Here is a 15083-nt window from a genome sequence, read left to right as displayed (position 1 = left end):
GAAGGGACTGTGCTGGAAACTGGTATAAAATAGCTTATTTATGTAGTGTTTTATTATAAAAAAGAGAGCTTTCCTTAGGTCAGAGGTTCAAAATCTTTTTCTGAGTTATACCCAATTGGGCAGTCTGGTGAGACCTTTGGACCTTTTTTCAGAATAAAGTTTTTAGATTCATAAAATAAAATGTATAGGATTTCCAGGGAGACCAATTATATTGACATAGAGCTAACAAATATATTTTTTAAAGGTTTGCAGTCCCCATATTAAGAATGCCTGCCTTAGATTATTTCTAACATCTACAAAACCCTTGGTAGGTAGTACAGTTATTAACAGATTAGGAAATTTATGTACACAGAATGTAGTTACTTTTCTAGGGTCAATTAGCTGGCTGCTGATTGTAGTTACTTTTCTAGGATCAATTAGCTGGCTGCTAAGTAGTATAGTCATTTTACTCCAAAGTAGGTGTTCTTGCCATTATTCATAATGAGGTGATGAAGGACTGAGAATTGATGCCCATCTACCTACCACTTTTACTTTTGATTCTACCCTGATATTTTCTTCTAGCCACATGCCCTTTGCTTAAGGATTGTTACTCATCAGTCTGGATTGATAGAGTCTTTATATTCTCCTTTCATATTGCATCAGTCCTACTTCTATCTCTCTTTATTACTACTCCTTTCCCTTTCTCTTCCCAGAACTTTTAAGAACATTTTACAGAGCGAAAAAAGCCAAATAAGCATTGTATTCATTATTAATTTCATTTTCCCATTCTCAGTGTATTTCATTTCTTTCAGACAGGGAAACTAGGCCTGAAGCCAAAGATTCAAGTCCAAAGGAAGGCATTTCCAAAGAGAACTCACACCAGGAAGGAATCGTCATGAATGGTCTCTGGTCTTCCAAATTAGGAAAACCCTGGGAATGTGATAGCCAATCAAATTGTCAACAGGGAATCCAGGAAAGACAAGTGAAACTGTTGGAAGATACCCAGAAGAAAAACTTCACTGGGAAGAGACCTCCTAAATCTAATAAATTACGAGTAAGCTATAGTCTCAACTCAGCCACCGTTCCTCAGGAAGTTTCTGTAGGAGAGAATTGTCATAAATGCGACATGTGTAAAAAGAACTTTAAAGAGAATTCTGGCCTAATTAAACATAAGAGAAGTTGTTCAGGGAAGAAACGCTTTGAATGTAATGAATGTGATAAAGCTTTCAGCCAGCGTGCACACCTTATTCAACATCAGAGAATTCATACTGGAGAGAGGCCCTATGAATGTAATGAATGTGGCAAAGCTTTTAGACGGACTATAGACCTTACTCAGCATCAGAGGATTCATACTGGAGAAAAACCCTATGAATGTAATCAGTGTGAGAGAGCTTTTAGCCAACGTGCACACCTTATCCAACACCAGAGAATCCATACTGGAGAGAGACCCTATGAATGCAGTGAATGTTCAAAAGCTTTTAGCTGGAGTACACACCTTACTGAACATCAGAAAATTCATACTGGAGAGAAGCCCTATGAATGTAACGAATGTGGGAAAGCATTTCGAAAAAGTACAGATCTTAATCGACATCAAAGAATTCATACTGGAGAGAAACCCTATGAATGCAGTGAATGTGAGAAAGCTTTCAGCCAGCGTGCACACCTTACTCAACATCAGAGGATCCACACTGGTGAGAAACCCTACGAATGCAATGAATGTGGAAAAACCTTCAGATGGAGTACACACCTTACTCAACATCAGCGAATCCATACTGGAGAGAAACCCTATGAATGCAATAAATGTGGGAAAACCTTCCGTCGGAGTACCGAACTTACTCAACATCAAAGAATTCACACTGGAGAGAAGCCATATAAATGTAGTGAATGTGAGAAAGCCTTCAGCTGTAGGACACACCTTATTCACCATAAAAGTACCCATAGTGGAGAGAAACCCTATGAATGCAATGAATGTGGTAAAACCTTCAACCGCAGCTCATCTCTTACTCAACATCAGAGAATTCATACTGGAGAGGAGCCCTAAGAATCTAACTGATATGGAACAACTTCTTATGGGAGATGATCTGTCACATCAGAAGATTCATATTTGGTGATTTTTAAGAACATCAGCACTGACATTTTGTATGTTTTTAATGAATAAAAAAGAAACATGACCAACATTAGCCAACCCCATCATAAAAGAGAAGATAATATACTAGAACACAAAGTTCACCTATGTAGGCCATAAACTTCAGGTCTGATTTCTGTGGCTTTCTTGACACCGCAGCTCATGATGAAGTTTTGTCCCCACCCTCCCACTTTCCCCCCTGCTTGCCTATAATTTATATTGCTTGAATCTCTGACCTCAACTTTTGTTGTTTCTGTATGGTGTGATTCCTCTGCTCCCTTAGTTTTACCTTCTGACTGATTATTTAACTTATGCTTAATTATCCCTTATCTTGGTTCTGATGCCCAACTTTCACTCTTCCATGCATTGAACAATACTCTTTACTGATGCAAGCCTGGCTATTAAACCTTGCCTTCCTAGAGTTGGCTGACTGAATATAACAGAGACAACACCAATGAAAATATTGGGTGTAGGAAAACTTTCAGCTAGCACACCTTACTCAATATCAGAAAAATCTTTGCCAGAGAGAATGTTGAGCATGCTGAATATTTGAAAGGGCTTCTGCTCATCAGCTCATCTTTTGATAAATGTTATTGTGTTCATATTGGAGAGAATTTCTGTGAAGATAAATGAATGTTTGGAACCCTTCTCTCAGTAGACATCTTGCTTAATATCAGATAATTTATATTGGTGAGGAATCTTATGCATACAATTAATTAATGAATTAAAAAATTTAGCCCTCATCTCACATTGGAACATTCACAGTGGAGAGTAACCATGGTAAGTTACTGAATAAAGGGAAATTTTTCAGACTCATCCCTTAGTTCAATAGCCTGCAGTCAAGATTTCACTTTTCTACCCATCAACTCTGATTTTATTTGGTATATTTGAAAGTATAGGCTTAGGATTGGCTTGCTGTCTCTCATTAAACAACTGTCTTAGGTAAGTTTGCAGAAAGCCTTCACCTGAAGGTTGACTACCAGGTTAAAAACTAATTTGGTCACAAAACTAATGAAGACTTAAGTATAGAAGGATTACAGACTGCATTATGAAATCATGGATCTTTCAAATACTGATATATTTGAGAGACAATTTTTTCCTTTATTTTTACTTCTTCCCTAAATATAAATTGGCTGCTGCCAAGTTAGGATTAGAAATGTACAAATCTGTGTGCTGTCTGTTTACTCAGAACAACCATTTTAAGTCCAAAGTTTCTGGAAAATAAAGGAATCTGATTGCTAAAGCAACTATAGCTTTTGAAACAAATCAGTGGAACTTAAACCTTTTTTGGAGGAAAGGAACTATAGTGTTCTTATATTTGTGGCAGATTTCCTTATTGGAAGATTGAAATAATTTAAAATTCATATTACATTAAAGTGATTAAATAATGTAGGGTTAGGAACCAAGATTCCTGACCAGGTGACTGTTGTCCAAAAGTTTTTAATAGAAATGATTACAGATACAATATTTAATCAATTGTAAATACTATAGATGCATGATATCAAGTTTTCTAAAGTGTATATAAATTGAAGCTCAGTAATGTATCACCTAAAATTGTTTTTGTTATGAAATTTTTTTTTGTTCAGACCTTTGATTTCATTATGTGGAAAATTCCCCTTGTAGAATACCCCTCAGTGTTGCAGATCAACAACTTGTCTTTAACTTGGAGTTGTAGAGAGGTATCTCAGAAACTGAAAGATTAAGTGATTTGCTCATGGTCACATAGCTAGTATGTTCTGGAGATAGGTTTTGAATTTAGATCTGTATTCTAAGGCCAGCCATTCTGTCTACTACTTATTACTGACTGGCTTCTTTATTATTCCTATCTTATTTTATATGGCATTAAGACAGAAGGTAAAGGAACACTTTCTCTAGGGTCACAAAATTCAGAAGGACTTTTTGGACTATTTGAACAGGTACTTCTAAAAGGCTTTTTGGAACTTTAAGGAGATTTTCGAAAACCCAATTCAAAAACTTATTTTTCTGTTCTTTTGTATTCATAATTTTAAAAATCAAGCATAAGTATTTATGTGAGAGTATAGCATGGTAGAAAGAGAGCCTGAATCAAAGTCAGGGAAATTTGAGTTCAATTCATACCTCTAACAGAAGCAGGCTGTGAAATCCTGGGCAAATCACTTAGCTTCTCAGCTTCCTAGGCAACTTTCTAAGATATAAGTTGCAGAGGTGGTTGGTTCCAGTCTTCACTGGTAGAAGAAGTCTCTCCTAGGGAGTACTTAACATTAATGAAATCACAGGTCAATTTCCATCCCATTTATTTGAAATCATATTAGTTATTCTACTTTGACAGTAAGATGCTTTTCTGTAATTTAAGGTACCATCTAAATTACATTTAACTTTCATCTTTTTCTCTGTCATGCCTCAAGAGTGGAATGAATGGATGGGCATGATTGAAGGCAGCTCACAAACAGAACAGCACTTCTGGTTGTGTCTGAATCCTATAGAAATTGCTTTTTTCTTTCCCAGTTCAATTTTTTCCTGTTTTTATACATGTGGTACATTTGTGTGGGTTTAATATATTTCTGGAATAGCTTAGTTTATTCCCCCTTTTTTTATGCCCTTTTTACTGATTTCGATTATAGATAGTTCTCTATATTGTTGATATATCAGACTTGGTTTGTTTTCAGACTTTTGCCCTTTTGAGAGTTGTTATTGATTTTGGGCTGTAATAACTTTTTTGCTTCATTCATCTTACATCCCCATTATTCTCGGTGGCATGGAAGACATGTGCTGCTAATCCTAGGACTATCAACAGGTACAGAGAAATGGATGAAACATATCACCATACTTCAGGCACAGCTAGATTGAATATGATTAGAAAAGGCAGCTTAGGGAAAGTGATTTTTCTTCAGAAGATATCAGCTATTTGTGGAGCTGTTTGAACAATTTACCTAACCTTAACTTCCTTAGACAAATTTTCAGAGTGCTTGAATGAAATTTCTGGGTTTCTGACTTTGATGAATTTATATCTGAAAACCATCTTGTGGAATTTCTTCATGAATCACCCAAGAATGGGGTTCCTGCTCTTTAGGTTATTCGCTCATATAAACTGCTAAATGATGCCATTATTGATACCAACCATCTACAAGCACAACTTAGTTGTTTTACGACAAATTCAGTATACAAAGACACTTTGAGACTTGAGATTGACGCTTATATTTTGATAACTGCCTGAGGTTATTGATGGAATATGCTATCACTTTCAGGATGGAGAGCCAAGACCTTAAGAATAATAAAGACACCATGATGGACCAAATTAGGGATAGCTTATTAATGAACTCAAGTCAGACAAACTTGCTTTTACCATCAAGCCATGATTATCTAAGGCCATGTAATAGAGAGAAACTTGTTTTTACCCTAAGCACAATGTGATTTCTTATGGCCAAGCTACAAGAATTTCCTCTATCGTGCTGAATTTGGAAATGTAGATAGTATTCCTCTGACCCAATTAAGTTCTGTTAAGTAGAAAAATAAACTAGAAGTGACATGATTCTCATTCTGTTAGATGCTGGGGCAGTAGCCTCCTAGCTTCTTATTGTGGGGCCCATGAGAATGGAAGCAGGAGGTCAGTGGAAAAGCTTTATTGTAAAAGAGCTCATTCAAATCTATCATTAGGTGTGCTTAATCATGTGTGACAATAAAGCTAGTCCCCAAACACAAGGTTACATAGTTATAAATGCCAATTTAAGGTTTTGGAGCAAATTTAGGACCTTAGGCTAATCTAATGATAGGGAATCCTGAGCCATAGTAAATTTAAAACAGTCGGAGCTATACAGAAACGAATGACTTCTGGTTCCTGGCACATAGTGAACACATGATAAATGCTTATTGGCAGGCCTAATCCCAAGGGAAATGCCTGAAGGTTCAATTGGGAAAACGCAAAGAGATACTGATCCTAGCCCTAATGAGCTCTCTCCCCTTGCTTGATGACGCTCAGGATATGGTGGCTACTGAGCCATACCTTGTTTGGGAGAATCTGGCAGATTACTTTTAGCTTAGAATTCTATAACCAGACCTGCTCTGTTGCCATCCCACTGACTACAAACAATAGTGCTCTTTTGAATGATCTCCAGCCAGATAGCTCTAGAAATTCAAATTTAACCCTGACACTTCCAGCTGTGTGATTCTGGGCAAGCTTAACTAACATAATTGCCTCTTGCTTCTTCCTTGTAATTGGTAATTAGTATCAATTCTAAGACAGAGTAAGAGTTAAAAAAAAGTTTATAGGCATAATCTGCCCCATGGATTTTGAAATCCTGCCTAAATATTAGGTCAATTAATGACTGTGTTGTAGACTTGGTTCTAGAAAGTCAAATTGAAAGGAGCTGCTATACTTATGACCTAATTCAAACATCCTTTTGGGCGTTTTTCACTACTCCAGAGATTTAGGTAGAATTTTCACTTTACCTGGCTAAGTCATATAATATCTGTGAAGTGGAAAAATGGGGAATTTTCAGTTTTCTGATGATTTCCATAGTGTCTAATTACATTAAAAAAAGTCACACTTTACCTTCTGTCTTAGAATTGTTAGGAAGTGTCAAGGCTAGATGTGAACCCTAGATGTTCCTACACAGTTAAAATTTAAAATCAATTCCCATTCTGGCTGACCACTTAGGTTAGGGCACACTTTAATAACGACAACTTGCTTATAATCTGGCCTCCACATGCCAGATGAACAAGTCAAAGACCATATTCTAGACTTGCTATCACTAGTTTTCACTTCATATGGCCATTTTCACTATAATGAACCTGCCTAATTGCAGCCCAGTATTATAGCACTCTGACAAGCTCTCAGAGCATGTATTTCAGCATCCCCCCACCCTACCCCTGCCATGTCTTTTGGACTACTCTGTTCTTGATACATTCCTTTTCCATATTCTTTTCCTTTCTTCATTACTTCTACTTGCTTCTAATTCTCTGGTTCTCAAGTCTCTTCCCCAGATCAGTGTCAATAAAACTGGATAATTTTCCCTTAAGTAATTTCAATGCCACTGAGATTTTGGAGAACCTTGGGGGGAAAACTGCTCACTAGCCACATATACTATAGACACAGAAGAGTGCAAAGCACTTAACCTGCTTCAGGACCTATATGTCCAAATTATGAATAGGGTGTTTTACATATATTTATCACCAAAGTATATGTACATCTTTAGAACACAAGAAAATAAACATGACAGAACAATGCAAACAACTAACAAATCAATAGGACTGTAAAATTGTTTGAGTATCGCATATGCAAATAGCAACCCAATGTATAATAGGTATAGCTTCAGTAAATACATTATAGTAATCTATAAAAAAGCAAACAGCAAAATAAATTGAAATAATGTATGGCGTTTGGTAACTATGAATATCACTATGTAATTCCATATAAAGCATGCATCACATAGGTTAACATTAATACTTTTGTCTAGCAATACATGTAAATACTTCCAGTTTTGCCTGTAACAGGTTAGGTTGGTCATGACTAGAAGATCCTGAGCTTTCCTATGATCTGCTGATCTGTCTGACAGTCTGAATATCATAATCGTGGTATGGCTGATCATGATCTTCATAAAAACTATAAGCCTATATGCCTAAACCCACGCTTGTGGAGAACCCAAGCTGGCTGATAGTATTTTTAGGCTCTGTGGGGCATCTGTAGTCTAGAACTCTGACTGAAATTTTAGGCAGGATAATCGGTGCTTCTGGGTTCAGTCAGTTCTCTCCCCTTTTCAGAACTGCACCTGGGCAAGACTATTGGGTTATAATACACAGTACTGTACACAGTATCTCCTTTACTGGAAATGTCACCGAGCCACCATCTTGTACAAAAGTTATTATTGTACATTGTGGGTAATTTTATTATAGTCTGTGCAAGTATCAGTCATCATTGAGAACAAGGAGAAGAACAATGTTACAAATACTTGGTATCAAGGAGAAGAGGGTGATTAATAATGTTAAAAGCTGCAGAGTGATCAGAAAAGATGATTGGGGAAAAGCCATTAGATTTGTCAATTAAGATATTAGATGCTGTGCTAAGCACTATAGATATAAAATGAAAAACAAAACCCCAAACTCTCCTTTGGTTGGTGAACTGTCTGTATAGGGCTCCCACAATTCTCCCACTGTTATTCTATAAAAAGGAGAAGGTAAGGAATAATAATCTATATAACAATTACTATGTGTTGCACACTGTGCTAAGCACGTTGTAGATATATCATTTGACCCTCACAACAACTCTAAGATAGTTATTATCCACATTTTATAGTTGAGGAAACTGAGGCTAGTAAGAGTCTGAGGCTGGCGTCGAGCTCAGGTTTTCCTGATTTCAGGCCCAGTGCTCTAGCCACTGTACCATCTAGCTGTTCCTCAAAGGCATGTTGTCCATTTTCTTCACAATTAGACATGGAATAGTTTTCCAGCAATCTAAAAACTTTTGGGTTCTGGGAATACTAAGATTTCTCTGCAAAACCATTTCCCCTTGATGAGGGTCTTGACAATTAACTTAGGCAACATAGTCATTTGTTTCTGTCAGTATTTTTCTCAAATGGCCATGATTGGTTGGTAGGTTTCTGCCATGACCAGCTCTGGGATGGGCCTCATGGGTCATCAAGCTGGGGCAAGAAGCAGGGGTTTGGGCTTAGAGAAGGACCTTTTCTGACTAAGAACTACGCAGACAGCTTCTCAGAGCGGTGGCAAAGTTTATAGGGTTGGGATCTACAATTTATAGGGTAAATGACGTAAGTATGAGAATTAGGATTAATCTTCATACAGAAACTATGATAGGTAATGACTCACAAGGTAAGGATGATGAACATAGGTTACTTCAGCGATCCCAGACAAAATTTTTCTATATGTAATCAATGTAATGTAATATGTAATCTATAAGGATCAATATGTCAATGTATGATTGCTCAGCTGGGTCTGGAACTTTGGTGGGTGACTCCCTAGCAAGGCTCCTGATGAAGTTTTGCCCTAGTGGTTTCTTGGCAGAATATCTGATAATTCAGAGAGAAGAATAGGCTGGGTTCAAGCTAAGGGGAAAGACAAAGTTCCTACTACTTGTATGTTCACGGCTTCCTCAGAGTCCTTGCATTCTGGGGTGTTCTGGGCTTATTTCCACAGTCTTGCTGAATGGAAAGCTCCTGACTTCCTACCTACCTACCCAGGAGTTTTACATCCTGGGGTGCTTTGGACGTGGAAGCCCCTGACCTTCTTATACTGCTCCTACGGGTTTCTCTTGGCCTTTTAGTTGACAAATATACTGATGTCCTGTCTTCTCTGTCCTCTGAGATTTCAAAGTACAAGTTAATGAGAATTCATAGCTTTTGCCTGAACATTAATAAACATCTTAAAAACATCATTCCTGGGGGCAGTTCACAATATTAAAAATGCTATATGTTGACTCCACTCGAGTTTTTGTTCTGGTCTCCATATCTAACTTAACTGTGTAAACTGAAACACTTAGACTATAGGTCTTACTGAAAATGGCAATGTTTGGTTTGTGAACTTCTGTATATCTACCAAAGCTAGCATTGCCTTAAATATCCATCTCTTAAAGTCTTTATCTGGTTAGAATGGAGCCTATCAGGAAGGGAATCCATACATTGAAAAATGCTTTTCTCACAACTCTTCAGCAACCATGAAGGTTTTCCAGTTTCGCCTTGTGCACACATGGTGAAAATATTACTTATTACATTACTTATTGCTATTTCCTTGTTTAGATGAAAACAAACCAATCCAGACAAGTTCAAAAGATTTGCTAGTGCTTCTAATGTCTAAATATGCAAAATGAATTGGGAGCACTTTTCTTTGAACCTATTGGAATCAAGTCTATCACTTGTTAGTAATATCAGCTTGGGCCAATAAAATCAGTTTCTTACTAACTCCAAAGTCCTTGGATATTGGATACACATATAGCCAAAGGAATCATGCAGTGGTTCTGTGACCATAGAGTCTTGTATTAGTCAGCACCAGTTTCTTCCTGGAACCATATGGGTGGGGAGGGCAACACAGTTTAATAACATAGCAGAGCATTCTGTTGTACATCTCCAACTTCTGCCATTGCCTCAACAGCATAGTACTTTCATAAGGATGGAATTTGAGTTTGTTAGAATCATTTTCTTGTTTCTTGACTTGTTTCACAATTCTTTCACCCCTTCATTAATTAGCTACTGCTTTTGCTTCCAGTCAGACATAGCCAAGTGAGGCAGAGGCTGGTTCAGTAAAACAAAATTCACATATTCTATTGTCATATTGTCAGAGAGAAACCCCAAATTCTGAGCTTCTACTTAATTGAGGCTCAGCTACCTGTGCATTCCATATGGTTTTCACTTCTTTCAGTAAATCTTTCTCCAGACCAGAGTGTCTGTGTCCATATGAGACTTTCTTGACAAGTAGTGTATGCTGAATTCATAGTCCACCAGTACTTTTACTCATCTTTGATGAACATAGTATAATGGCACTAATTAAAATAAAGGCCAGTTTTTTATATAGTCTTTGACTTTTCAGTGATTTTCCATGTCAAAAAAAAAAAAAAAGAATTCAAGTTTGTATAATGTGGTACAAGTCTTATTGTTATGAAGTCCTCTGTTAGAAAATGCAACTGGTTTCACATAGTAGGAGCTTAATAAATGCGTTGACTGATAACCATAATTCTTTTAGTCCAGAATTTATGTCATGCTTTCTAGATTGGCATCTGTGCACATGACAAATAGCTTATTTGCATTTGCATAGATCGACAGTGGCACACGTGTGATGGAGTTGATAAATCTTTGAAAGCTTGTTCAAGTTTGTTGATCCATTGATCTCCAAATGAAATTGAAGATTTTAAAAATGATTCAGCCATTTTTGCCCCTCTGCTTCTTGTTTTCTTCAATCAAGTATGTACAAAAGTAAAATCATTCAGTGACTTAGGAATAAAAATATCATTCTTAAAAAATTTGTGACAATAGCTTCCAAATCTTAGAAAAGTTTTAAAGTTCTTTTAAAAATTATTTAATTTGTTTTAATCAGACAAATCCACTTTCTCATCCACCTTCACCCCAATATTTCACCTAGGGAATAGAAGAAAAAACAAAACACAAGTAAAACATGTATAGCCAATCAGAACAACTTTCCACATTGGCTATGTCCAAAAAATATTTATTTTGTTCTTTATTATGAATCCTTCACCTGAATATCAGGATATGAAAAGCATAATTCATCATTCATCTTTTGGAATCATCGTTGGTTATTATTCTGATAAGAATTTAGCACAACAGTGTTCCATCAGATTTGGATACCAACTCTTTGTGACTCTATTTTGGTGTTTTCTTGATAAAGATACTGAAGTAGTTTGACAACTAAATTTATTATACCCCCAATTATCCATTTTTATATTTCACAAAGCTATCTCTTATTGACTCATAAATTCCTCCCCTCTCCATAAAGCTGAGAGGTAATATGTTCTATGTTTTTCTAATTTACTTATGGCATCTCCATTTATGTCTAGTTCATGTATCCACTTTGATCTTTGAATAGTTTCTGTACAAATAAAACATATGTTGCCATTATTAGAAGGAAAGAAGAAAATTAGGAAGAGGTCTCATGTCTAAAATATATAGAGAATTTTGTCAAATTTCTGAGAATAAAAGCCCTATTGATAAATAGGCTAAAAATATGAACAATTTTCAGATAAAAAAATCAAAGCAGGAATATGAAAAAATGCTCTAAATCACTATGGATTAGAGAGATGCAAAACAAAACAGTTCTGAGATATCTGTCACTTTATACTCACCAGACTGGTTAAAGTGATAAAAGGGCAAAACAACAAATTTTGGAGAAGATGTGGAAAAGTGGGGACATTAATGCACCTTTGGAAAAGTTGTGATCTGATCCAACCATTTTGGAGTCCAATTTGGAATTATACCTAAGGAGTTATAAAACTGTGTATACCCTTATGCCCAGCAATACTGTTGCTTAGTCTGTTTCCCAAGGAGATCAGGGAAAGAGAAAAGGAACCCATATGTTTCAAAATGTTTGTAGTAGTTCTTTGTGGAGGCAAAGAATTGGAAACTGAGGGGATATTCATCAATTGGGGAATGCCTTAACAATTTGTGGAGGAATGCTGTTGTTTCATAAGAAACAATGTGAAGACTGATTTTTAAAAAACTTGGAAAGAACTACATGAGACAATGAATACTGAAATGAGCAAAACCAGGAGAATATTATACACAGTCACAGAATTAATGCTGGAAGCATAAACTGTGAAGGTTACTTCCAGAAAGTGAACAAAAAGGTGTAATATGAAATATAAAATGAAATTAATTTTTGTGCACGTTTGTCTCCTTGATAATATATTTTGTGATATGGGGTGGGTGGAGAGGGGTTGGGACACTTGTGGACATGATTTATTATGTGGCTATGAAGAGCACTAAGCTAAACATATAGAAGGTTTACTATTTCATTTCTGTGTTTATCTTCTTTTTCTTTGTAAATGGAAATGCTTGCTTTGGTTTTTTTAAAGTATGAAATAATAATTAAAAAAAGAAAAAATCAAAATGGTTGAGAATTCTTATTGTTACTCAATTGTTCATTCTTAGATTCATCATTATATTAAAGGTAAATGCCAAGAAGTCTTCAAGCTTTGGTTTGATTGGGATTCAGACTTAAAGGTTACAATTATGGTTTGATTTAAAATCCTTCAAATTAGGAGAATTTTCCATCCCAATCACATTTTCTAAATTGGAATTGGAGCTCCATATCTTTAAAAAAATTGTATGCTCTTACTAAATGAATAAGTTGTGATAAAAATTTCTTTACATTAAAAATAATCATATCAGAATTTTTTAAATTTAAATGAATCTGGTCCTTCAGAAGTACATTGGAAGATCATACATTTAATCCAATGAGCCTATTAGTGCTCAAAACATTTGTGCAACTCAATTGGAATTGCCTTAAAAGCTGTTTTATGAAGAAAATTATTATCATTTCTCCCTTGGAATAACATATTTTTCTCATTTTTTCTCTTTCAAGTAACTACACTTAGTTTATATACCTTTCTATAAGGCCTAAAGAGGTTAAATAACTTGCTTAGGGTTGATATTTCTTGAGTTGATTAGTTGAATTGTATTATATGCCAAGTATTATACTTCAAATGAGTTCAAAATGCCCTAACATAAGAACTGGTGATTAGTTTTAGATTAGGCTACAGACATGCTATCTATCTATCTATCTATCTATCTATCTATCTATCTATCTATCTATCTATCTATCTATCTATCTATCATCTATCTATAATGTGCTATATAAATAATCAAACAAACCTCTGTCCAGAATCATTAATGGCCTAAAGGTCCTTTTAGGACTAGATCTAGCAATAGTGTGCAATCAGCCTATACTTTGCAGGCAGACTTTAGTCCAGACAGTATTCATCTTTCCTTCGCACCAAGTTTTGGCCCTTGTTATGTTATTGCTCTGTCTTTTGTGCAGCTAGCTACTTGACTGACTAGGAGGAAGGATAGGAGGAAGAGCAGGTGCAGAGAGAAAAACAATAAAGACTGATGAATGGAAATAGCTATTTTTATAATGCTGTAACGTCTGAGAAATTATTAAAGATCCTTTTTTAGCCTTTGCTGCCCCTTGACTTTTGATCATTTAGGATGTGTCCTTGAGGGAATTTCTAATAGAGAATTGTGGGGTGCTGTTATATTTCAGTTTTTTTATGTGGTACTTTCTATACCATATGCTAATGGAGGGAAGTATTATATAGATGAGGATAAAGTTGTTGATTATTTCTACAAGCTTCTTAGTTGATTCTCTAGGATTTTTTAAGTAGACCATCATATCATCTGCAAAGAGTAATAGCTTAGTCTCCTCCTTGCCTATTTTGATACCTTCAATTTCTTTTTCTTCTCTAATTGCAATGCTAGTGTTTCTAGTACAATGTTAAATAATAGAGGTGATAATGGACATCCTTGTTTTACTCCTGATCTTATTGGGAAGGCTTCTAATTTATCCCCATTGCATATGATGTTTGTTGATGGTTTTAGGTATATACTGTTTATTATTTTTAGGAAAGGTCCTTCTATTCCTATACTTTTCAGTGTTTTCAATGGGAATGGATGCTGTATTTTGTCAAAGGCTTTTTCAGCATCTATTGAGATAATCATGTGATTTTTGTTTGTTAGACTGTTGATATGGTCAATTATGTGGATGGTTTTCCTAATGTTGAACCAACCTTGCATTCCTGGTATAAATCCCACCTGATCATGGTGGATGATCTTCTTAATTACTTGCTGGAGTCTCTTTGCTAGTATTCTATTTAAGATTTTTGCATCTATGTTCATTAGGGAGATTGGTCTGTAGTTTTCTTTCTCTGTTTTTGATCTCCCTGGCTTTGGAATCAGTACCATATTTGTGTCATAAAAGGAATTTGGTAGGACTCCTTCTTTGCTTATCATATCAAATAATTTGTATAGTATTGGGATTAGTTGCTCTTTGAATGTCTGATAGAATTCACTTGTGAATCCATCAGGCCCTGGCGATTTTTTCTTAGGGAGTTCTTTGATGGCTTGTTCAATTTCTTTTTCTGATATGGGATTATTTAGCAGTACCAGATATTAAACTATACTATAAAGCAGCAGTCATCAAAACAATATGGTACTGGTTAAGAGATAGAGAGGAGGATCAGTGGAATAGACTTGGGGTAAATGACATCAGCAAGACAGTGTATGATAAACCCAAAGAGCCCAACTTTTGGGACATGAATCCACTATTTGACAAAAACTGCTGGGAAATTTAGAAAACAATATGGGAGAGATTAGGTCTAGATCAACATCTCACACCCTACACCAAGATAAATTTAGAATGGGTGAACAACTTGAATATAAAGAGGGAAACTATAAATAAGTTAAGTGAACACAGAATAGTATACTTGTCAGATCTCTGGGAAAGGAAAGACTTTAAAACCAAGCAAGAGTTAGAGAAAATTACAAAA

General features: G+C 35.8%; 1 protein-coding gene across 1 annotated transcript; it reads left to right on the top strand.

The window, feature by feature from the left end:
- The first annotated feature begins 874 nt into the window (after window positions 1-874).
- Window positions 875-2566, top strand: LOC123236573 (zinc finger protein 501-like). Its single transcript, XM_044662979.1, has one exon. The coding sequence runs from the start codon at window positions 875-877 to the stop codon at window positions 2018-2020; it is 1146 nt and encodes a 381-aa protein (XP_044518914.1). The 3' UTR covers window positions 2021-2566.
- The last annotated feature ends 12517 nt before the right edge of the window (window positions 2567-15083 follow it).

The sequence above is a fragment of the Gracilinanus agilis genome, chromosome 2 (genome assembly GCF_016433145.1).
Source record: "Gracilinanus agilis isolate LMUSP501 chromosome 2, AgileGrace, whole genome shotgun sequence".
NCBI lineage: Eukaryota > Metazoa > Chordata > Mammalia > Didelphimorphia > Didelphidae > Gracilinanus > Gracilinanus agilis.
The sequence above is the reverse complement of the archived record's forward strand: the minus strand, read 5'-3'. Positions and strand labels throughout refer to the sequence as shown.